The sequence below is a fragment of the Pongo pygmaeus genome, chromosome 23 (genome assembly GCF_028885625.2).
Source record: "Pongo pygmaeus isolate AG05252 chromosome 23, NHGRI_mPonPyg2-v2.0_pri, whole genome shotgun sequence".
Classification (NCBI taxonomy): Eukaryota; Metazoa; Chordata; class Mammalia; order Primates; family Hominidae; genus Pongo; species Pongo pygmaeus.
In genome coordinates, this window is record NC_085931.1 from 31,983,159 (window position 1) to 32,006,206 (window position 23,048).

General features: G+C 48.2%; 1 protein-coding gene across 7 annotated transcripts in view; it reads right to left on the reverse strand.

Moving 5' to 3' along the window:
- The window catches only part of MED15 (mediator complex subunit 15), a 91,026-nt gene that overhangs the window by 20,471 nt on the left and 47,507 nt on the right, over positions 1 to 23,048 (reverse strand). For 3 of the 7 annotated variants that reach the window (XM_063662806.1, XM_054469131.2, XM_063662808.1), the window contains 5 exons: positions 15,528 to 15,579; positions 13,839 to 13,868; positions 11,856 to 12,068; positions 2,353 to 2,585; positions 238 to 588 (listed from right to left, as the gene is read on the reverse strand). In XM_063662806.1, the coding sequence (XP_063518876.1) occupies positions 238 to 588; positions 2,353 to 2,585; positions 11,856 to 12,068; positions 13,839 to 13,868; positions 15,528 to 15,579 (879 nt within the window). The remainder of the gene's footprint in view (positions 1 to 237; positions 589 to 2,352; positions 2,586 to 11,855; positions 12,069 to 13,838; positions 13,869 to 15,527; positions 15,580 to 23,048) is intronic. The other 4 variants (XM_054469134.2, XM_054469133.2, XM_063662809.1 and 1 more) reach the window with 2 other exon arrangements.

A 23,048-nucleotide genomic window follows, 5' to 3' on the forward strand; every position in this document is an offset into this window, starting at 1 on the left:
AGCAGCAGCAGCAGCACCCTGTGCGGGGTGCAGAAGCAGCTCTCAGAACACAAAATGCAAAACACATGCTTCCCTGCTGAGCCATGCTAGAGTCGGCAGGACTGGCAAGGGGTGGGGGCTGCCTGAAGCCTCAGCACTTGAAGAATAGGACATGCTATCTCTAGCCAAAGAGCCTAGAAACTACTGCTGACAGAGCCACAGGCTGCATGTGCTCCACTGCGGGCCATAGGTACTCACAAATTTCAGTGGTGGTTGGGTATACAACATTTGTCCAGGGAGAGCTTGCGCCTGCGACACCAAAGGCTGGGTCTGCGACTGTGGCGGGAGTTGTGATGGTTGGTTCTGAGCAACTGGAGGCTGCTGGGGCTGTGGTGGTGGCTGGTGGTGCTGTGTGTGATGCATCTGCTGCAGCTGCTGGGGCAGAGCCTGGGCGGGCGGAGGCTGTGGCTGCTGCATCGGTGGCTGCTGAATTGGCGGCTGGGCCTGCAAAGCCTGCTGCTGCTGCTGTTGCTGCTGCTGCTGCTGCTGTTGCTGTTGCTGGAGCTGCAGCTGTGCCATTCGCTGTAGCTGCTGTTGCTGTTGCTGTATCTAGAGACAGAACAAGCAGCACTTGGTTATCACTCATCTGCCTCTGTGGCACCAGCTCCTCCCTGTGACAGTCTGGGCCCCAGGAAGCCCAAGTGGCCATCTGCAGAGCCATCAAGAAGGCCTTCCTGGCTGGGTGCAGTGGCTCGCGCCTGTAATCCCAGCACTTTGGGAGGCCGAGGCGGGCAGATCACCTGAGGTCAGGAGTTCGAGACCAGCCTGGACAACCTGGCGAAACCCTGTCTCTACTAAAAATACAAAAATTAGCCAGGCATGGTGGCTCACACCTGTAATCCCAGCTACTTGGGAGGCTGAGGCAGGAGAATCACTTGAACTGGCGGGGCAGAGGTTGCAGTGAGCCGAGATCACACCACTGCACTCCAGCCTGGGCAACAGTGTAAGACTCAAAAAAAAGTCTCAAAAAAAAAAAAGGCCTTCCTGGGCCGACAGGCTGACCTCTCACTCACATGGGGAGGGGCACATCTCCCACAGAAAGGCTCTGGGCCCCTGAGGCCAACACCAGCTGCCTTCCTGACACCGAGGAGGCACCAAGTATGTGCCTGGGCTCTGGTCTACCATTCTACTAGGATGGTTCAAAGGGCATACCTAAAAGCTTCAGCAAAAGGTGACAACAAATAGGTACAGCTCCATGGAAGCTAGGATAAAAGCTGGGGCAACTGCAGATTTCTGAAGCCTCTGCAACGATGCTTGCTTTGCCCCTATAGGTCAGTGGCATGAGCCTCACGGTGACAGTCAAGGTCTGCTTGTCAGCATGAGAAGGAAAAGTGTGGCTGCAGATGCACTGTCAGCTCTGGGAGAGGGGCGCCAAGATCCAGAGAAGCCCAGCAAGCTGAGGCCTGAAGGGGTGGGAGGGTGGTGGGGGCCCTTTGGGGCTTTCTTCTCCCAACCAAGACCTGCTGTGAGGGCAGATGTTTAACACGTCTAGACTCTCTATGGAAACCATGGGAAGCTGAACAACTTCTGAGAAGCAGTGGTGCTAACATGACATCACCATCACCTCACGGAACACCAGCTGGAGGTCGACTAACACTGAGCCCAGAACCCAGGACAGAGAGGTAAACAGGAGGCACAAGTGTCCTCAGCCAAAATGGCCCACAATGGCTCAAGTAGTCCCAAGCCTCAGAGTGTTCGTCTCACTTCTTGCTTCAGCTCACTCTTGTTTGAATCCCTCGCAGCCCCTGAAGCACACAGGAGGCCCACTGCCAGATGCCCCGAGCCCAAATGGAAGGGCTCGATCACAGAACCTTCCTAGTGAGTCAGGGCCTGTTTCTCCTGCCTGTCCCAGACTTTTCTTTTCCTTTTTTTTTTTTTTTGAGATGGAGTTTCGCTGTCGCCCAGGCTGGAGCAATCTCAGCTCACTGCAACCTCCGCCTCCCAGGTTCTAGCGATTCTCCTGCCTCAGCCTCCCAAATAGCTGGGATTATAGGTGTGTGCCACCATGTCCAGCTAATTTTTTGTATTTTTAGTACAGATGGGGTTTCACCATGCTGGCCAGACTGGTCTCGAACTGCTGACTGACCTGGTGATCCACCTGCCTTGGCCTCCCAAAGTGCTGGGATTACAGGCATGAGCCACTGGGCCCGGCCTTGTCCCAGACTTTTTGAGAAGCCCATGGAAAAGGGCAGGCACACGTGTCAAGAGAACCCTCGGCTGGCTCTGGGCACTGCACCCAGCATCGTGGCTGATGCCAGCCCAGGGCTCACACTGCAGGAGGAAGGCCAAGAGCAGAAACAGGGGACCTGGTACCTGTTGCTGATTTTGATGATGCAATTTAATTAGATGCTGCTGCTGCTGCTGCTGCTGGAGCTGCTGCTGCTGCTGCACTACTGCTTGGAACTGCTGCTGCATGGCACTCTGCTGAGCCTGGAACTGCTGCTGTTGCTGCTGTTGCTGCTGCTGTAGCGCCGCCTGCTGCTGCTGCTGGAACTGCTGCTGTTGCTGCTGCTGCTGCAGCGCCACCTGCTGGAGCTGCAGCTGGGCTGAGAAAAGACCAGAGTCGCCAGTCAGTCCACACGGCAAATTCCCAGAAACGCTGGGCTGCACAGCAACGGACAAAACAGCCAGCAAAAGCCCCACTGCCACGGCTGCCGCTGGAATCTGAAAGTTCCATTTACCACAGACAGAAAGATAGAATACGAAGTAGCATTTGTGTTGATTTTGGGATTTCCTATCATGAGTTACTCTATAATAACCAAAGAGAAAACAAAAGAGACAACTAAGTCTTTTGGATAGATAAGAAGCCTAGACTCTGGCAATCAGTAATCTCCTCTCTGTCTCTGTGGATTGGCCACTTCTGGACTCTTTGTACGAATGGCACCGAACATGTGCTCTTTTGTGACTAGCTTCTTTAGCATAGTATTTACGAGTTCGCCCATGTTGTGGCATGTATCAGTTTTTCTGTTATTTTTATCGCCAAATAATATTCTACTACACCGATTTCCTGTGATGAACATTTGGGCTGCTTCTACTTTGTGGCTATTATGAAAACTGCTTATATGAACAGTCAATTACAAGATTTTCTGAGGTGAGGTTTCTTTTGGGGTGAACATAAAAATGTTCTAAAATTGTGCTGATGGCTGCACAACTCTGTGAATTACACTAAAACCTACCGAGTGGAGCACTTCAGATGGGTGAATTGTATGCTAATGAGAATTATGTCTCAATAAAGCTCTATTAAAGAAATACAGAGAGATCCTTTGTATACTTTGCCCAGTTTCCTCCAATGGTAACATTCTACAAAATTACAAGGTATCATAACCACGATGTGTGCTCACTTGTGTGGGTGTGTGTACTAAGTTCTGGACAATTTAACCACCTGGGTGGGTTCAGTCACCACCAGTCAATACACTACACAGTCCCCACACCACCTCTCTCAGCAACCCTGACCCGCAAACTCTGGCAACCACCGCAGCATCCTCCATTTCTAAAATTTTGTCATTTCAAAATTATATATAATATTTCAAAAATGGAACCATACAGTATGAACCTTTTTGGGATCGGCTTTTTACATTCAGCATACAGGTTGTAGTTCTAGCAACAGTACTGCCAGGGTATTCCATGGTACAAGCACCTCACAGTGTGTTTAACGATCTACATGAAGGACATTTGGGTAACTGTAGATTTGGGCTACCACAAATAAAGCTGCTGTTAAAATTCGTGCATGGGTTTTTATGCGAGGTTTTCATTTCTCTAGGAAAAATACCCAAGAGTATAACTGCTGAGTTGCATATTTCATTTTGAAAGAAGGTAAAACCACTTTACATTCTCACCAGCAATATATGAGTGATTCAGTTTCTCTGTCACCAACACTTGAGGCTGTCACTATTCATTTTAGCAATTCTGATGGGTGTAAGATTTTTTTTTTTTTTTGAGATGAGGTCTCACTCTGTTGCCTAGTCTGGACTGAAGTGGTACCATCATGGCTCACTGCACCCTTGACCTCCTGGGCTTAAGTGACCGACCCTCCTGCCTCAGCCTCCCGAGTAGCTGGAACTACAGGTGCATGCCACCACACCCAACTAATTTGTAAAATTTTTATAGAGACAGTCTCACTTTGTTGCCCAGGCTGATCTCAAACTCCTGGGTTCAAGTGATCCTCCTGCCTCGACCTCACAAAGTATTGAGATTACAGGCCTGGGTCACTGTGCCTGGCCAAGTGTAAAAAATTTTTATTTTGTGACAGATTTCTAACTCTATTTGACATTCATAAAACATGTATGACTGGCGGGGCACGGTGGTTCTCACCTCTAATCCTAGCACTTTGGGAGGCTCAGGCAGGAGGATCACTTGAGGTCAGGAGTTTGAGACCAGCTTGGCAAACATGGCAAAAACCCATCTCTACTAAAAATACAAAAATTAGCGGGCATGGTGGTGCGTGCCTGTAATCCCAGCTACTCAGGAGGCTGAGGCAGGATAATTGCTTGAACCCGGGAGGCAGAGGTTGCAGTGAGCCGAGATCGCGTCACTGCACTCCAGCCTGGGTGACAGAGTGAGATTCTGTCTCAAAACAACAACAACAAAAAGTATGACAATACTTTTAAATTTTCTGAAATTGTTGAAGCTTGCTTTATGATTTATTTTTATAAACATATTGTTCCATCATATGCTTAGATTAAGTTGTTTATTACACTGTTCAAATTTTCTGTAAATGAATTTTTTGGTCTGTTTATCAATAACAAAGAGATGTAATTGAAGTAATTGCCCAATACATCTTTCTTCATCTTTTTTTTTTGTTTCTTTTTGAGACAGGATTTTGCTCTGTCACCCAGGCTGGAATGCAGTGTCTCCATCATGGCTCATTGCAGCCTCAGCGTTCCAGGCTCAAGCAAGCGATCCTCTTACCTCAGCCTCACAAGTAGATGGGACTACAGGTGTGTACCACCACACTCAGCTAATTTTATTGACTGATTGATTGAGATAGGGTCTCACTGCAGCCCAGGCTGGAGTGCAATAGTGCAATCATGGCTCACTGCAGTCTTGACCTCCTGGGCTCAAGTGATCCTCTTACCTCAGCATCTCAAGTGTACCTACAGGTAATTTTTAAATTTTATGTAGAGATGGGGTCTCCTATTTTGCCGAGGTTGGTCTTGAACTCCTGGGCTCAAGTGATCCTCCCACCTCAGCTTCCCAAAGTGTTGGGATTACAGACGTGAGCCACTGCACTTGGCCTTTCTTCATCTTTTATTTTTAAATCCTTCCACATGTTTCATTGTAGGTGTGTGTTTCTTCTAACAATAAAACAACTGTGCTGTTTCATTTCCATTTGTTCTCACATTTCCTATCTTTCAGCAGAAAAGTTTAGTCCACTCACATTTATTATTACTTATATTTTTAAACTTATTTTCTACTAATATTTGTCTTTCCTTTTCTTTTCGAGATGGAGTCTCACTCTGTCACCAGACTGGAGTGCAGTGGCGCGATCTCGGTTCACTGCAACCTCCGCCTCCCGGGTTCTAGCGATTCTCCTGCCTCAGCCTCCCAAGTAGCTAGGATTACAGGCACGCACCACCATGCCCAGCTAACTTTTTGTATTTTTAGGAGAGACAGCGTTTCACCATGTTGGCCAGGATCGCCTCAATCTCCTGACCTCATGATCTGCCTGACTCAGCCTCCCAAAGTGCTGGGATTACAGGTGTGAGCCACCGCACCCGGCCTTTGTCTTTCCTTTTCTAAGCTTGTCTTTTTTGATTGCATTTTTATTGGATGATTGGATTGAACTTTGTATTATCTGGATTTCTGCCTTATCCTATTTTTTCTATTGATCTTCAATTTTATGAATTATTTCCATTGTTTTAGCAATAATTTTTCAATTTTATCATGCATATTTAACTTAAAGTATAAACCTCATCAATATTTTAGCATTTCCCAAATTTACTACTTTTTAAAGTAGGTTTTATATGTACCCGACAGAACCGATATTCACACTCTATCTCCCTGCTGACTTGCATTTATTTCATATTTTGTTGATCTTAACTCTTCACAGCAGATATTCTATTAAGAGGCTGGATGGATTTGAGGCTAGGGATACAGCCTCCAAGCTAGGCTGCCTGGACTCAAAACCTCAACTCTGTCACTGCTCATTGCCTCAGTTTTCCCTGTTAGAAAATGCAATAATAGTACCTACTCCACACACTGGACTAAGAATTAAATAATCTATTATGTAAGTAAAACACTCAAAATAGTCCCTGGGGTTGGGTGCCGTGGCTCATGCCCGTAATCTCGCACTTTGGATAGCCAAGGCAGCAGATCGCCTGAGCCCAGAAATTCCAGACCAGCCTGGGCAACATAAGGAGACCCCAGCTCTATAAATAATAATAATACTAGGCCAGGCGCGGAGGCTCATGCCTGTAATCCCAGCACTTTGGGAGGCCGAGGAGGGCAGATCACAAGGTCAGGAGATCGAGAACATCCTGGCCAACATGGTGAAACCCCATCTCTACTAAAAATACAAAAATTAGCTGGGCGTAGTGGCGCGCCTGTAGTCCCAGCTACTCGGGAGGCTGAGGCAGGAGAATCGCTTGAACCTGCGAGGTGGAGGTTGCAGTGGGCCGAGATTGCACCACTGCACTCCAGCCTGTTGACAGAGCGAGATTCCATCTCGATAATAATAATAATAATACTAATAATAATAGAAAAGAAATGAAATAGTGCTTGGAATGTGGCAAGTCTGTATGGAGGTTAGCCTGACTGTTTTATTTTACAGAGGTAAATTTTTATTTACACCAGGGATTTTCAACCTTTTCACTACTGACACTTGACCCAGAAGATTCTATGTTGTGGGAGGGCTGACCTGTGTTTGTAAGATGGTTAGCAGCACCTCTGGTCTCCACCCATTACGCACCAGCAGCATCCCCACAGTAGTGACACCCCAAAATGTCTCCAGACATTGTCAAATATCCCCTGTGGTGGAACATCACCCTGGGTGAGAATCACTGCTTTAGATTTATACACATTTACTATCACCTATGCTCAACGTTTCTTTTCCCATTTTACCTTGTATCACCTGAGAGGGAAGAGGAGAGGATAAACAAAAGAATATATCTAAGAGTGCAAAAGGCTTATTGAAAAAAGGAGAAAAAAAGATATATCCTTTAGAAAATCTTTTAGTGATGGTCTCTAAGGCTAGGTTTATCTAAAAATGGCTTGCTTTCCACATCCTTGAGTCTTGTTGGCATACAAATGTGACTGGCAGCTCTATTCTCAATGCTTTAACAATATTCTATTATCTTTCTGATTCCACTGCTGAGTGTACTCATTGCTCCTTTGCAGGAACTGGCTATTTCTAAGACATTCCTCTGGCCTTTGGTGCTCTGCAGTCTCACAGCAGATGAGATGGCTAACTTGGTTGGGGCCAGATGGGCTTTTCTCAGTAGTTATCCCCTCACATATTGTTTTCTTCCATTCTCTCCATTTGATCCTTCTGGGGCTTTGCTTGGATGCCAATTAGAATTTCTGATCTTATCCTCATTTCTTACCCTTGCTTTCACATTCTCCATGTGCTCTTCTCTGTGCTACATTCTAGATAATTTCGTCAAATGTGGCTTCTATTACACAAATTCTTTCTTCAGCTGTATCTAATGCGCTGTTTATTCATCCACTTTCTTCGTTCAATAATTATATTGCTCATTTCTACAGCTTTCATTTGGTTCCCTTTCAAATCTGCTTCATCGCTCCTGATGATGCTTTTTCATTTGAATTTCTGCTCTTTCTTTTCTTTTTTGTTTTCTATTTTTTCAGAGACGGTGTCTCGTTCTGTCCCCCAGGCTGGAGTGCAGTGGTGCGATGACAGTTCACCATAGCCTCAAACTCCTGGCCTCAAGCAATCCTCCTGCCTTAGCCTCCCGAGTAGCCAGGAGTGTAGTTGTGAGCCACTATGCCAGGCTCTCCACTTTATTTCTTTATATACCCCATGGCCCATATCTAACAGTTCCTGTATGTGTGGTCATGCCTACATGTGTCTATTATTTCTGTTTGCCTTCATGGTGTCTCTCCTTCCCTTCATGGCTGGTGATCTTTGTATGCTGATTGCTTGACCTTAATGTGCAACTAACTGTCACAGGTCTTACACTGGGGACATGTTCCTCCAATCTGCACCTGCTCCAATCTGCACCTGCTTCTGGGGGGTATGGGGGGTGACACAGGACCCAGCACAAATCCTGGCTGACTAGAGGAATCCCAAGCTTTCTTTCCCCCACCTTGCAGCGGCCAAGGCTCAGGAGGACACAGCCTTCCCAACTTCTGCAGGCAAGCATTCCAAAGTGCATCCTAACCAGGACCTAGTTATCCAGGAGGAGGACATGTCCTCAGCACCCCAGTCCATCACACAACTGGCAGTAGAAATTATTTTTAAAGTCGGTTTTACATACACGTTGTATAAAACTCACGAGAAACAAAAATGTACAGAGTGAAAAGCTTTGCTTCCAACTCTGTACTGCAGCCCCAGCCATAGGAACAACCAGCAGTTTCAGCCTTTTCCGACTAACCTGGGTCACCTGAAAACTATCACAAAGTCCCCTGGCCTACCCTTTGAGAGTCCCTGGCAAAACCTCTGACCCAGGCTCTGTCCTCTTGGTGGCACTAGATGAAGATCTGAAAAGGCCTTAATCATGCAGTAGTCTTTGGGAAAGGTGTCAGGAAGGGGTATCAAATGCCCATCAGACAACACCACTAGTTTCAGGGAGACCAGGGAGGCAAGTGGTGAAGGGCAGGGAGAGTTGGTCTCTGACAAAGGTGGTAACAAGATCCTGAAGTAGAGAATCCACTGCAACTTTTTCTTTTGAGACAGAGTCTCGCTCTGTTGCCCAGGCTGGAGTGCAGTGGCACAATCTCGGCTCACTGCAAGCTCCGCCTCCCAGGTTCATGCCATTCTCCTGCCTCAGTCTCCCGAGTAGCTGGGACTACAGGCGCCCACCACTATGCCCGGCTAATTTTTTGTATTTTTATTAGAGACGGGGTCTCACTGTGTTAGCCAGGATGGTCTTGATCTCCTGACCTCGTGACCCGCCCGCCTCAGCCTCCCAAAGTGCTAGAATTACAGGCATAAGCCACCATGCCCGGCCCCCACTGTCACTTTCAACTAGTGCCACACAGAAGACCAGGTCCCTTGGAAGCTAAAAACAGGATGTGGGCCAAGGTCAGACTGGGGAGGGCGTGGGCAGGATATTAAGCTTCACCACTGAACTTCTGATAAAGAACTGTTTAAGACAAAGTCTCTGAAGTGGGATGACAAGGCAACTCATGTGAGCATTCTAAACTCATACATTTAAAAACAATTTATTATCAAGTATAAGCTCATGATTAAAAAAAAAAATGCACCCAGTACACAAGAGTAGAATGTGACAAGGAAGTTGAGCCGGCACTTCTGTGGGTCCTCCCTAAACCCAGCTGGTGTACTTATCTGATGTGCTAAAAAGAGTGAGTTAATGAGAGCTTGGGACAAAGAACCAGGCAGATTGTTCTAGGATGAGGAAACCAGCATGTGCTGAGAGTTAGACAACAGGAAGTAAGAGGAGAATTAAGGTATGAGAAGGGAAGGTGGCTCGGGATGGAGGTAGATTCCAGAGCAGGAATGGGTAGAAATGAGGATGCCTATGGCCTCAAAGAAGAGGAAACCTGACACAGGATAGTGTAAGAGTGTGAGGATGGGGTCAGGCAGCAGCTTCGATCCCAGCTCTTGGCCTGGGGTGTGACTCCACTTCTCGTTAGCAGCTGCTACACTGACAAAGCAGAGGGGGCGATGCTGCCCTCTTCATAGGGTTATCATGAAGGATATGTGACAAAAATATATTGAAGCACTGAAGCCTGTACACAGATATCCACAGCAGCTTTGTTTGCATAATAGTAGCCAAAAGCAGGAAACAACCCAAATGTCCCTCATGGGTGAATGAATAAGCAAACTGTGGAAAATCCGTTCCATGGAACACTACTTAGTGATGAAAAGGAATGAATTACTGATAAAACCTGGGTGGATCTCAAGGGTATCAGATTGAATTTAAAAAGCCAGTCTCAAAAAGTCACATATGGTATTAGTCCATTTATACAACATTCACAAAGGGACAGAACTACAGAGACACACAATAGATCAGCAATTGTCACGGCTTAGGGCTGGAGGGAGGGCGTGATCTCTGAGAGGTAACACAAGAGAGTTGGTTGGTGGTAATGGAACGGCTCCGCATGCCAATTGTGGTGATGGCTACTTGATTTGACACGTGGTAAAATCTCACAGACCTACACATACACATATATGCAGCCCAAGAATGAGTGTAAAAAAACTGATGAAGTTGGCCGGGCGTGATGGCTCACGCCTGTAATCCCAGCACTTTGGGAGGCTCAGGAGAGAAGATCACCTGAGGTCAGGAGTTTGAGACCAGCCTGGCCAACATAGTGAAACCCCATCTCCACTAAAAATATAAAATTAGCTGGGCATGGTAGCAGGCGCCTGTAGTCCCAGGTAGTCAGAGGCTGAGGCAAGAGAACTGCTTGAACCCGGAAGGCAGAAATTGCAGTGAGCTGAGATCACACCATTGCACTCCAGCCTGGGCAACAAGAATGAAACTCTGTCTCAAAAAAAAAAAAAAAACTGATGAAGTCCAAGTTAAGTCTCTAACTGAGGTGATTACACTGCCTCAACATTAATTTCTTGGTTTTGACAATGTTCTATGTAAGATATTATTATTGGGGAGAGCTGGGTAAAGGGCATGTGGGAACTCTCTATGCTATTCCACAACTTCCTGTGACTCCTAAACTATTTTAAAAATAAAAACTTAAATGAAAGGGGAAAAAAACACTAAAGCACTTTGCACTGGGCACAGCACACTCTAAGAAATGTTGACGGGACTCAAGGATACATCAAGATAGGTCCTAAGGGTGGGCGCGGTGGCTCATGCCTGTAATCCCAACACTTTGGGAGGCCGAGGTGAGCAGATCGCTTGAGCCCAGGAGTTCAAGATAAGCCTGGGCAACATGGTGAAGTCCCATCTCTACAAAAAATACAAAATATCAGCCAGGTGTGGTGCTGTGAGCCTGTAGTCCCAGCTACTTGGGAGGCTGTGGTGTGAGGATCACCTGAGCCCACGATGTCCAGGCTGCAGTGAGCCGTGATTGTGCCACTGCACTCCAATGTGGCCCACAGAGCGAGACCCCGTCTCAAAAGACAGGTCCTGGAAAGAAGAGGGAGGTTCTTTGCCTCCCCTTGAGAGCAGCTTTGGTTCACCTATAACACCTGATCACAGCCCAGTTTCCCACCACGGCAGCTGTGTGGAGAGGACACAGAGTCTCCTTCACAGAAAGGACGCCAGAAGATAATATGGCTGCAAGCCACACCCAGGGTGACCAAGGGGCAAGGGCAGCACTAGAAGAGATGGTGCCCAGAGCTCGGGCAGACAGTGGAGTTGTGGTTGCCGGCACTCAGCCCTGCCTTGTGGCTGAGAACCCTCTGAAACACACTGTATCTATTTCAGCCACAAAACACAAACCTTTGGATGGAGTCTCAGGCCATCCCCACCCTCCTGCCCAGGGCTAGGAGGAGGAGGAGGGCCCAGCATCTCTTAACCCCTCTGGGAGCTCAACGAAAATTGGAAGCCTTTTCTCTCCACATACAACAAAGATTTAAAAAACAAAAACAAAAACAAAAAAACCAGAGCGATTTGGAGCTTCTCCATGCTTTTCTTGATACCATCATAAGCACAGGAATAAAATGTGTTGTCGTTTGCAAGGAAAGTGGCAAATCCTCCAAGAAGCGTGGTACTCACTCTGTGGAGTTGCCGTAGACACGACAGCCATGCTGTGAGGGGCCATGCCCGAGGTCCCAGGAGGCGGCTGCCCTGAGAGAGACATTGGCTGTCCCATGGCACCAAGGCTACCCATCCCGCCCAGAGACTGTCCCGGGCCCCGAGGAGGCATGCCAATTCCGGCGGCTCCCGCGGCGGGTCCGCCAGTCAGGCTCTGGAGTGCATTCATAGGATCTGTGGGAACACAAGGGCAGAGCTTCTCAGGAAAGGGCCTATCGGACTGACCATGGTTCAAAGGGCGTGAGGCTCACAGAGCACAGATCTCTCCTACCTACAGGCTCAATCCCCTCATAGCCCCAAGCAGTAAGAGACTAGGCTCCTGGAGACTCCCAAATACGAACGGCTAGGACGCCAGGTGTGTTGGTCACTGCATGACCCATACCTCTAGCCTGGCCTGGACCAGGGTCCTAATGTTAAGGGACAAATGACCTCTCTGATGCCTGCAGATACACTAAAGATGGGCTGAGGCCTTGAGGGCAGGTGGCAACCCCTGCCTCTCCTGGATGTCCAGCCCTCCTGCTGGGTGAGCATACAAAGCACGATGGGCCCTTCTGAGCAAGCGGTAACACAGTGGCCAGGGGACGCTCTCCCAGGGAGGGCACAAGTCCACAGGCACACACAGCTCCACTCCTGCTGTTGCAGAGTCCAAATCAGCCTGGGCCCCTGTGTGCAGGGCCACCATGCCAGAACAGCTGAGGGGTGCAGAGGAGGGCTCCACAGAGCACTGAGGAGAAATGTCCCAAGCCCACCAGGTCAGCAGCTCAGTGAGCAATGCCACAACCAAGGACAAGGATGCCACTGTCACAACAGTGTGGACTTCATAGCAAAAAGCTACCCACAGACAGGTATGTCCTGGCAGGACCGCCATGTCACCCAACTGGGTGGTGCCCAGGACCCCATGCTCCAATGCCAAGGGGCCCAGATGTTCTGGCCACATGCCCTTGCTGCCGCTCAGCCCCAGTTGGCCAAGAATCCCTGTCCTGGCTGAGAGGTGAGACCCACACGGGCAGAGACAGCTGGCATGTAGAGCTCTACTGTCTAGGGCAGGGCAGACAGTGGCGTGCAGCCTGTGAGGTCAGTGCACTCCCTTCCCAATGGCAGAATGCAGTTGGCCAGCCTGGATCTGTTAAACCCCTTCCCTTGCAGCTTAGTCAGCAGAGACCAAGGCTTAATTGACAGAATTCCCCTTATGTGATAAACCCTGAAATTTAAAAATATGGATTTTTAAACTTTTTTTTTTTTTTTTTTGAGATGAAGTCTCACTCAGTCATCCAGGTTGGAGTGCAGTGGTGCGATTTCAACTCACTGCAACCTCAGCCTCCCAGGTTCAAGCGATTCTCATGCCTCAGCCTCCTGAGTAGTTGGGACTACAACGCGTGCCACCACACCCGGCTATTTTTGTATTTTTAGTAGAGATGGGGTTTTACCATGTTGGTCAGGCTGGTCTCGAACTCCTGACCTCAAGTGATCTGCCTGCCTCAGCCTCCCAAAGTGTTGGGATTACAGGCATGAGCCACAGCACCCAGCCAGATTTCTAAATTTACAAAGAAACTTTGTAACTTAAAAAAGTGAATTCACAGCATTTTCTCAGAAATGCTACTACATATTATTACACTGAAAACAGCATAATAATTCTCTACCAGAGAGCTCAACACTTTTGGATAATGTCTTAATAGCTTTGTGAGTGTTTATCTTTTTGCTGGGCAAAGGCAGCATTTGTGTGAAACAGGATGGGGAGGATCATGTGACTTCACAGTCTGCAGGAAGACGAAGGCTGGAAAGGTCAGGGCACAGCTGGTCAGCCTCCTCCCTCCAGAGCTCTCTCCACAAGCATTCTCCTCTAGTGACAGGTTAACCCAGGCACATGAGGCATGCACTATGTCATTCTTGCCACCTCAAATCCAAAGTGGGGAGAAACTTTAACTCAAAAGGGAAAACTCTTACCACTGACGGAAGCTTGAGATTTCTTGTTATCTATATGAAAACACAAACAAAAAAACCAAAGTAAACAAAGTTTTACATAACCGCATATTTCCATGGGTAGGTCAGTTCTGTAGGCATTTGCCCAAGCCTCAATCCCCACGGAGCTCCTAGTACTCCCCGCTACTGGGGGAAGTGTTTCCACTCTTGGCAGCGCTGACCCCACAAGGGACCTGGGGGCAGAGGGTGCAGAGTAGTTCTGGGGTCAACCTGGGGCCTTAGGGAGCTGCCCACAAGGCTGAAGCACTCTGGGGTTGGGGACCCTGGGCCTACTCTGGCTTTCCTTTTTCCCAGGTCCAGAGTCTCACCTCAGCCCTGAGCAAACAAATAACAAGAACACTACAGGAACCCATGGCGGGGCTGGGGTGGTGCCGAGATTTGACACTGCCTCCCTTTGCAGCCCGCTCTGGTGAGGCAGTGTCTCTGTTACCTAGATGAGGAAACTGAGGCTGTCCACGGCCAGCTGGAAGCCAGTCCAGCTGACCCCAGTGCCCAGCGGAGAATTTCTGTAGCAGTCATGGGGCCCTGAGCCTCCGGTTCAGCTGCTTCCCATGACCCCATGAGCCCCACAGGACTGTGTGCACCAGCTAGGCCACTGTCCCTGAAAGCAGAACATGCGGAGTCTGCCAGCGCATCTGGGCCAGATCATCTGGGCTGCTCCTTCTCCTCTTACACATCCCAGCGACTTTCCAACACCACAGAGAAAGTGAGATCAGTGAAGTTCACTTTGCTGGCCATTCTGGTGAAAAGTTAGTGTGGAAAGAAGCAAAACCTACCAGGCTCCGGGGTGCTCAATGTCTCCCTTTGACCCAGCAACACACTGAAGGTACAGCTGCCTGTCCCTAACCCACAGGGTAATAGCAATAGGACTCGCCAGGCACGTGCTCCAAGGACAGGCCTATGTCAAGAGAAGCCTGCCTTTGGTGGTTATGCACCGGCAGTGGGCAGGAGCCATTGTTGGCTGAAAACACAGAGCAGCTGCTGGCCCCAGTTTCCTTCACAGGCTGTGGCCATCCAGGAACACCTGGTGTCCACATACTTCCACGTAACACACACAAGCACCAAGACCCTGGCCCTAGGATGCAATGACAACTCACTTCTGCAGAGCTGGGGCCACTGCCTGGCTGACAGAACCACACTGGGCCCTCTGAATCAGAGGAGGCACAACGTGAGGTTAACACGGGGGCCCTCACCACAGCAGGGAGCCAGGGTACAGACTCAGGAGGTCCTCCTCAGAAGCTTCTAGTCTGCAGGGAACATATGCCTAAGTGTCTCTGGCCTCCATGGGTCAATAAAATCAACTTTTAGGGAAGAGAGTTTCTGTTCCAGGGTAAACAGAACTTCCCAGAAGTAAAAACAACAGCCCTGTGAAAAGGGAGATTAAGTGAGCAAGTGAAACAGCAACCCGTTTAGACCACTTTGAGGACAGCATTTCCATGATGCTAGAATCAGCATTTTTGAGGCCAAGGCTCTGGGAGGATGGGGGATCTGGAATCAAATGCAAGGCAGTGAAGAACTTCCCAGAAGCAAGTGAGGTGACACAGACCTTCTGACTCAGGCACCGCGGCCTGCCCAGAAAGCTCTGCCGAGGCAGCGTCAGGGCTGGCCTCTCACAGAGATCTCAACAACCCAGAAATGCGAAATCTTACTTACGAATGTCTCGAAAATGGATAATGAGCCTGGCCACGAGAGAAAGGTATTCGTCCTAAAAGTAAAAACAGGAAGCAGTTTAATCCCAGATGAAGAAGCGCAGTCATTGGACTCCCCCTTCCCGCCCCCTCGCCTGCTGGCGCCGAGCTGAAGCCCATCCTGCAAGGCAGACTCAGACGCTCGCTCGGCCTCCTCTGGAATCCGCCTCTGGGAAGAGAGCCGTCAGTGCTCAGCTAGGCCGGCCAATAACAGGCACAAAGAAACAAGAAGGGGACAGAGAGCCTCCAACGGCCACTCCTCTCCCCTGATGGAAAGGCACTCAGCTGAGAGAGCTGGGAGCCATCTCGAGTGCCCCCTCTTCGTCACAAAGGGGACAGGCAGGTTGGGGGTGATGAGGCGCTGGCCTGAGGGCACAAGGCCTGTCAGAGGCAGCCGTGGGTGGGCCGCTGTGTCTTTGCACTATCTGTAGAGAAGGGCTTTCGTTTCTCAGCCCAGCCTGTTGCTGCCTTTTCACGGATGACGCAGTATCTGCTGCAAATCTCGGCAGCCCTCCCCTGGCTGCGCTTTCCGGGAGAATCTGTGTTCATCTCCATTCACGCACAGGCAAGGGAGAGGGTGAAGCCCACTCTCAGGTGAGGTGAAGGCCGCTGGCTGCCAAGGCCCGCCATGTGCAAGCTGCTGTGTTTCTGGGATTGTCTGGCAGGGGCTGCCTCCCACCCATTGTCCTCTTTGGCCCCAAGGACACTCACTCCCAAGTGTTTCAGGGAAATCACTACTGTGAGTTGGTCTTGTGGTCATTCATACGGATGTCTGAGGTAAAGTCTTATTTCAGAGAAGCATCCTTGTCTTCTGCTGAAGTGCCCATCCTTCTGGCAGGGCAGCCTGGAAGGGGCAAAGCCCTGGCTCCATGCCCTGCTCACCCAACCTTCCTCCTGAGTCACTGTGACACTCAGAGTCCATCCACTACACTCATAAGATGGCAGGGCAGAGGGAAGGATGATGAAAAGTGGTCTCAGATGAGTGTAAAAATACAAAGACACTTCCGAAATCTTTATCATCCCACATCTATCTCCAAACTCTACCCCACTTCTTTTTTTCGGCTCGGGGAATTAGCACCGGACAACATGAAGAGGAAAGGCCCAGGGGAGAGGAAAAGCTGGGATAAGCAGTGAGGCCTGGCCAGAACAAGCGGACACCAAGGCGGTTCTGTCAACACGCCCAGCTTCCGGCTATCCCCATCAATTCCTGATAGGAAAGCTAATGTGCGTGTGAAGGGGGCCCACAGGCAGCCTGTCCCTGAAGGACAGTCGTATGAGAATGGGGGCAATGGAGGTGTGGGAACCTGAGGACACTTAGCAACAGAAGCTAGGTGGCCAGGTATGAGGGGAGAAGGGCCTGGGGGCCAGCCAGGTCAACACCTCACAGCCCCTAAGGCCCTGGACCATTTTTTAGGTCTGCGATATTTTAAATGAATTTGTTTCCTCCACATCCATAAAAGGTAAAACAAGGGGAAGTAGGTTTCAAAAGCAACAAGATACTTTTACTTAGACATAAGATACTCAAACAAGGCTCAGGACCATGTCCCCAAAGCCCTTCTGCATAACACCAGGGCAAGACCCACTGCCAGCCCAGCACCTGGAATGCAGTGGGCAGGCGTCATCACCCTGCAGCGCCCAGCACCACTCCTGACCCACAGTAGGGGCAGCCATTGTCATCTGCTCTAGCTCTGCTACCAGACCAGCGTGAGGAGGCTTAGTGGGGAGCGGGGAGGGAGGGGATGCCTGATGTGAGAAACAAGCACAGGAAGCTGTCACGCTGCCAGCCAAGGAGCTTTCTTGTGGGCGATGATACTTCCTACATTCCCCCAAAGGCAGGTTTATCTAGGAACATCTAGGGGCTAAACGCAATGGGTCAGCCACAACAACTCCTTTCCAGGGGAGAAAGCCCTGGATCTGAAACTGCGCCTCTGATCCCCCTGGCTGGGCTCTTTCACTCCTGACTCCTCACCATCCACTCCCACCCCCATCCAGATGGACAGATTATTATGCCCCTTTCTGCTCCAAAGCACACCAACTCCCCTAGAACTGCTGCAGAAAAAAGGGCTAAAGAGTCAGGAACCTCCCTTATCTTTATTCGGTCTGCTCCAGCTCCCCTGCTGGCTATCAAAATATAAGTGTCCAGCTGTACCTGAGGCTGAGTATTACAAACCATAAACAATGAACATCATGACAGTAACAGCTAGCACTTGGCACTTTATGGTGCCAGGCACAGGAGTCAACAATTCACATGCATTATCGCCTTGATTTCTCCCAACCACCCAGAGGCAGGTACTACTAACACATCCAGTTTACAGATGAGAAAACAGAAATGTTAAAAAACTCCATAGAGGCCAATTGTGGAGGCTCACATCTATTATTCCAACATTTTGGGAAGCCAAGGCAGGAGGGTCCCTTGAGGCCAGGAGTTTAAGACCAGCTTGGGCAACATAATAAGACACCATCTCTACAAAACAAACAAACAAACAAACAAACATTACCCTGGTGTGGTGGCACACGCCAGTGGTCTCAAAGTGGGAGGCTGAGGATTGAGCCTGGGAGATCAATGCTGCAATGAGCTGTGACCACTCCACTGCACTCCAGCTTGGGCGACAGAGTGAGACCCCACCTCAAAAAGTTAAAAGCTTCATAGAATTTCCACACTTGCTTGACATGTGGAAATCTTGCACAAGTGCCTCACAACATATTGTGGAGTGAACACAAGGAAGGAGAAAGGATAGAAACACGTGCTCCATGCCACATACACTGCATGACATACACCTTTTATATAAGACCTGCCGAATCTAAACACACATATTTGCTTAAATCTGCCATGAGAAACACTGGAAAGATACACCAAAATTGAAAATCGACAACCCAGCAAGTATCAGGAACTGGGCTGGAAATGTGCCCTCTCTAAACCCATGGTGTTATGGGTTTTCACTTCAGAAGCACATAAATCTTTTACTATTGAGAAGATAAAGCCAAATCAGGTCAGGCACGTTGACTCACACCTGTAATCCCAGTACTTTGGGAGGCCAAGACAGGAGGATCACCTGAGGACAAGAATTCAAGACCAGCCTGGCCAACATGGTGAAACTCCATCTCTACTAAAAATACAAAAAAAATTAGCCACGCATGGTGGCGCATGCCGGTAATCCCAGCTACTTGGGAGGCTGAGGCAGGAGAATTGCTTGAACCCAGGAGGCAGAGGTTGCAGTGAGCCGCGATCACGCCACTGCACTCCAGCCTGGGCAACAAGAGCGAAAACTCTGTCTCAAAACAAAAAACAAATCAAAGCTAGGCACAGTGGTACAATCTTGTAATCCCAGCTACTTGGAAGGATAAAGTAGGAGGATTGCTTACACCCAGGAGTTCAGCCTGGGCAACTCAGGGGCAACTCAGTGAATTTTATTTCTCTAAAAAATATATTTTTTGAGATGGGGTCTCACTCTGTCGCCCAGGCTGGAGTGCAGTGATGCGATCATGGCTCACTGCAGTTTCAGCTTCCTGGGCTTAAGTGAGCCTCCCCACCTCAGCCTCCTGAGCAGCTGGGACTACATGCACGCGCTACCATGTCCAGCTAATTTATTTATTTATTTATTTTTATTTTATTTTTATTTTTTAGATAAAGTCTCACTCTGTGGCCCAAGCTGGAGTGCAGTGATGCGATCTCAGCTCACTGCAAGCTCTGCCTCCCTGGTGGTGCAAGCTATTCTCCTGCCTCAGCCTCCCAAGTAGCTGGGACTACAGGCGCCCGCCACCACGTCTGGCTAATTTTTTGTATTTTTTAGTGGAGACGGGGTTTCACTGTGTTAGCCAGGATGGTCTCGATCTCCTGACCTTCTGATCCGCCCACCTCAGCCTCCCAAAGTGCTGGGATTACAGGCGTGAGCCACCACGCCTGGCCAATTTTTTGTATTTTTTGTAGAGACACGGTTTTGCCATGTTGGCCAGGCTTGTCTTTTGCTCAGTCCTCAACCTCCAAAAGTGTTGGGATTACAGGTGTGAGTCACTGTAGCCAGACTAAAATATTTTTCTAAAATGAAAAGTATAGCAAATCAAAAGAAAAAGGTACAATTCCTAAAAATTCCAAATAAACTAAAACAAATGAGCTGAATATTAAGTTGGTTGGCAGAATCATATAGGGAAAAGAAATCTTTTGAGAGGCTTTTTAAAAAAATGAAACAAAAAGCAAAATGTTCTCAATAAAAGGCATACATTTTAAGGACAATTAGAACTTCAAGGTAATCTTAAATTTTTAGTCTACCTTTTGTTATCAGTGGTAATATAAACTGTTTATTCTGAAATGATTTTAAAGTAAAGCAAGCAAATATGCTAATAATATTAGAAACCAAGATATTCATAGTAACAGAAAAGACACATGTTTAAAATGAAAGAAGTAAAAACCCTATATATAAGGTTAAATTTGAATTAGAAATATTAGTGTAAAATTATGGGTTTTTGTTGTTGCTGTTATTTCAAAAACATGTTTTTTCTTAGTTCTGTTCACTAAAAGGCCCAAAGCAATGAACAGACCAGCGCCCACATAGCATGCTCCAAATGCCACTTTACCAGCAGAAGTCCCCAGGGTTCACTCCCTAGAGGAGCAGCCAATCTGGGTGTAAATGCCAGCAGACTAAGAAAAACTAAAGAGGTTGTGTGAGGGCCCCAAGAGACACAGGAGCTCCTGCTAGATGAGGATGGGACCATCTGAGCATCAAAATGAATGACAGCAATGGACCAGAACACCCCAGATACACAGCCCTGAGCTCAAAATGTCACTCAAAGAGAACCCATCTGTGGCCCTTGGGGGGACTCCTTAGACTGGAAAGATCAGAAAAACAGCATTCCTGGAGGTCCTGAACACACAGGGTTTCAAACAATCATCTAGCCCTGGCTGACGAAAGAAAACCTTTCTTAACAACAACAACAAAAAAACTCCATGTAATGAATGTGGGAGAAAAGCCAGAATTAGTCTACAATCCCTAATTAAATGATGAAACCATCGGAAAGATAATAGGAGCTTTACAAGGGTCAGGCTGTTGTGGCTCTCCAAACCTCCAAATTGTGGTCTTATGGGAATATCAGGATGCCCAGAAATATAAATTAAGGCAATACTTTGGATATATTTTTGCTAAAAGACCAGGGCACCCTCTCTGCTCTTCGATTTAGCACCCAGTTCATAAGAAGGAGGGGGCAGGCAGGATGAATCAGCAGCTTGGGAGACATCAGAGCCCATGGGGAGGGCCGCAGGACAGCTGGGCTGCTCCTTCACCAGGCTGGGAGGGGCTCGAGGGGAGAAAAGACCCTCGTTTGGATCCTGATTTAAAGAAGCCAACTATTAGGAAAAAAGTGTTGAAACTTGAAAGAGGCCTTCCCATTGATGACAATAGTGACTCCATGTGATTGTCAGGTGGGGCCCTAGCACAGGCCAGTGTGGAGATGCTCAGCAGAGATACAACCCTGAGGGTGAGGATGTGCCCTCGACACTTCAGGAGGGACGCAGAGACAGCCAAGGGAAAAGTCACCAAACCACAGCAACTGTTGACTCCGGATTAGAGGAATATGACACCTCTGTGCTTTCATGTCTCAGAGTTTTCCTAATAGATTTTGAAATACCATCAAATTCCAGAAAGAGTGCTTCCATGATAGTATCCGTAGCCCCATGGGACCTTGGCCCCAGCCCACAGGACACACCATCAGAAACCAAGCAGGGACGAGGCAGCCCCAGCAGTGCCCCCCACCCAAGGAAATCACACGGCCCTGACCTGGCCACCAAGGGAAAACAGACCTGTTATTCACCATTTTCACTCATTCCATTAAAAATATATGTAATAGGCTGGCTGAGATACAATTCACCCATTTAAAACATGCCATTCAATGGTTTTTGGTACTACATTCAGAGTTCTGCTGCATTACCAAAATCAATTTTAAAGCATTTTGTTCCTTTTTTTTTTTTTTTGAGGTGGAGTCTCACTCTGTCACCCAGGCTGAAGTGCAGTGGCACCATCTCAGCTCACTGCAACCTCCACTTCCTGGGTTCAAGTGATTCTTCTGCCTCACCCTCCCAAGTAGCTGGGACTACAAGTATGCGCTGTCACCCCCAACTGATTTTTGTATTTTTAGTAGAGGCGGGATTTCACCATGTTGGCCAGGCTGGTCTCAAACTCCTGGCCTCAAGTGATCCACTGGCCTCGGCCTCCAAAGTATTGGGATTACAGGCATGGGCCACCTTGCCTGGCCTAATTTTAGAACATCATCTTCACTCCAAATGAAAACTCCATGTCCCTACAGCACCCTTGGCAATCACTAATCAACTTTCTGTCTGTGGCAGGCTAAATAACAGTCCTTAAATCAGGTCCTATTCCCTGGAACCTGTAAATGTTACCTTATTTGAGAAAAGGGTCTTTGCAGATGTGATGAAGTTAAAGATCTTGAGATGGAGGGCTATCCTGGGTTATGCAGGTGGACCCTAAGTGCAATTGCATGTATCCTCCTAAGAGGGAGGCAGAAGGAAAGTTCACACACACAGAGAAGGCGATGTGAAGATGGAATACAGAGAATGTATTTACCTCGTGATGCTGGACTTGAAGACTGGAGTGATAACAGCCACAAGCCAAGGAGTACCAGCAGTGACCAAAAGCTAAAAGATGCAAGAAACAGATTCCTCTCCTATAGCCTCCCTGCTGCCACTGTGATTTTTACCCATGGTACTGACTTTGAACTTCTGGCCTTGAAAACTGTGAGATTAAATTTCTGTTTTTTTTTTTTTTTTGAGACGGAGTCTCACTCTGTTGCCCAGGCTGGAGTGCGATGACGCGATCTCGGCTCACTGCAAGCTCCACCTCCCAGGTTCAGCCATTCTCTTGCCTCAGCCTCCTGAGTAGCTGGGACTCCAGGCGCCCGCCACCATGCCCGGCTAGTTGTTTCGTATTTTTAGTAGAGACGGGGGTTTCACCATGTTAGCCAGGATGGTCGTGATCTCCTGACCCCGTGATCTGCCCGCCTCAGCCTCCCAAAGTGCTGGGATTACAGGCGTGAGCCACCGCGCAGGCCTAAATTTCTGTTCTTTTAAGCCACCAAGCTTGTAGTAACGTGTTATAGCAGCCACAGGAAACATACGAATTTTGTTACCAGGAGTAGGGTGCCTAAAAATGTGGCAGTGGCTTTGTAACTCAATAATGGAGGGCTAGTAGAATTGTGAGAAGCATGATAGAAAAGGCCTAGGTTTCCTTGAACAGGCTGTGGGTAGAAATGTGAATGTTAAAGACTCTGTCACCCAGACTCTGCCTTAAAGGAAATGAGGAACTTGATACAGAAAGTCTGTATTATCTTCAAGAATACATATACTATCAAAAACAGAATGTTGGTAGAAACATGAAAATTAAAGGTGATTCTAAAGGAACTCTAGTTACTCTAGTAACTCCAGTTACTGGAAACGAGAGCAAAGGTGATCTTTGTAATATAATGGCAAAAAGTTTAGCTG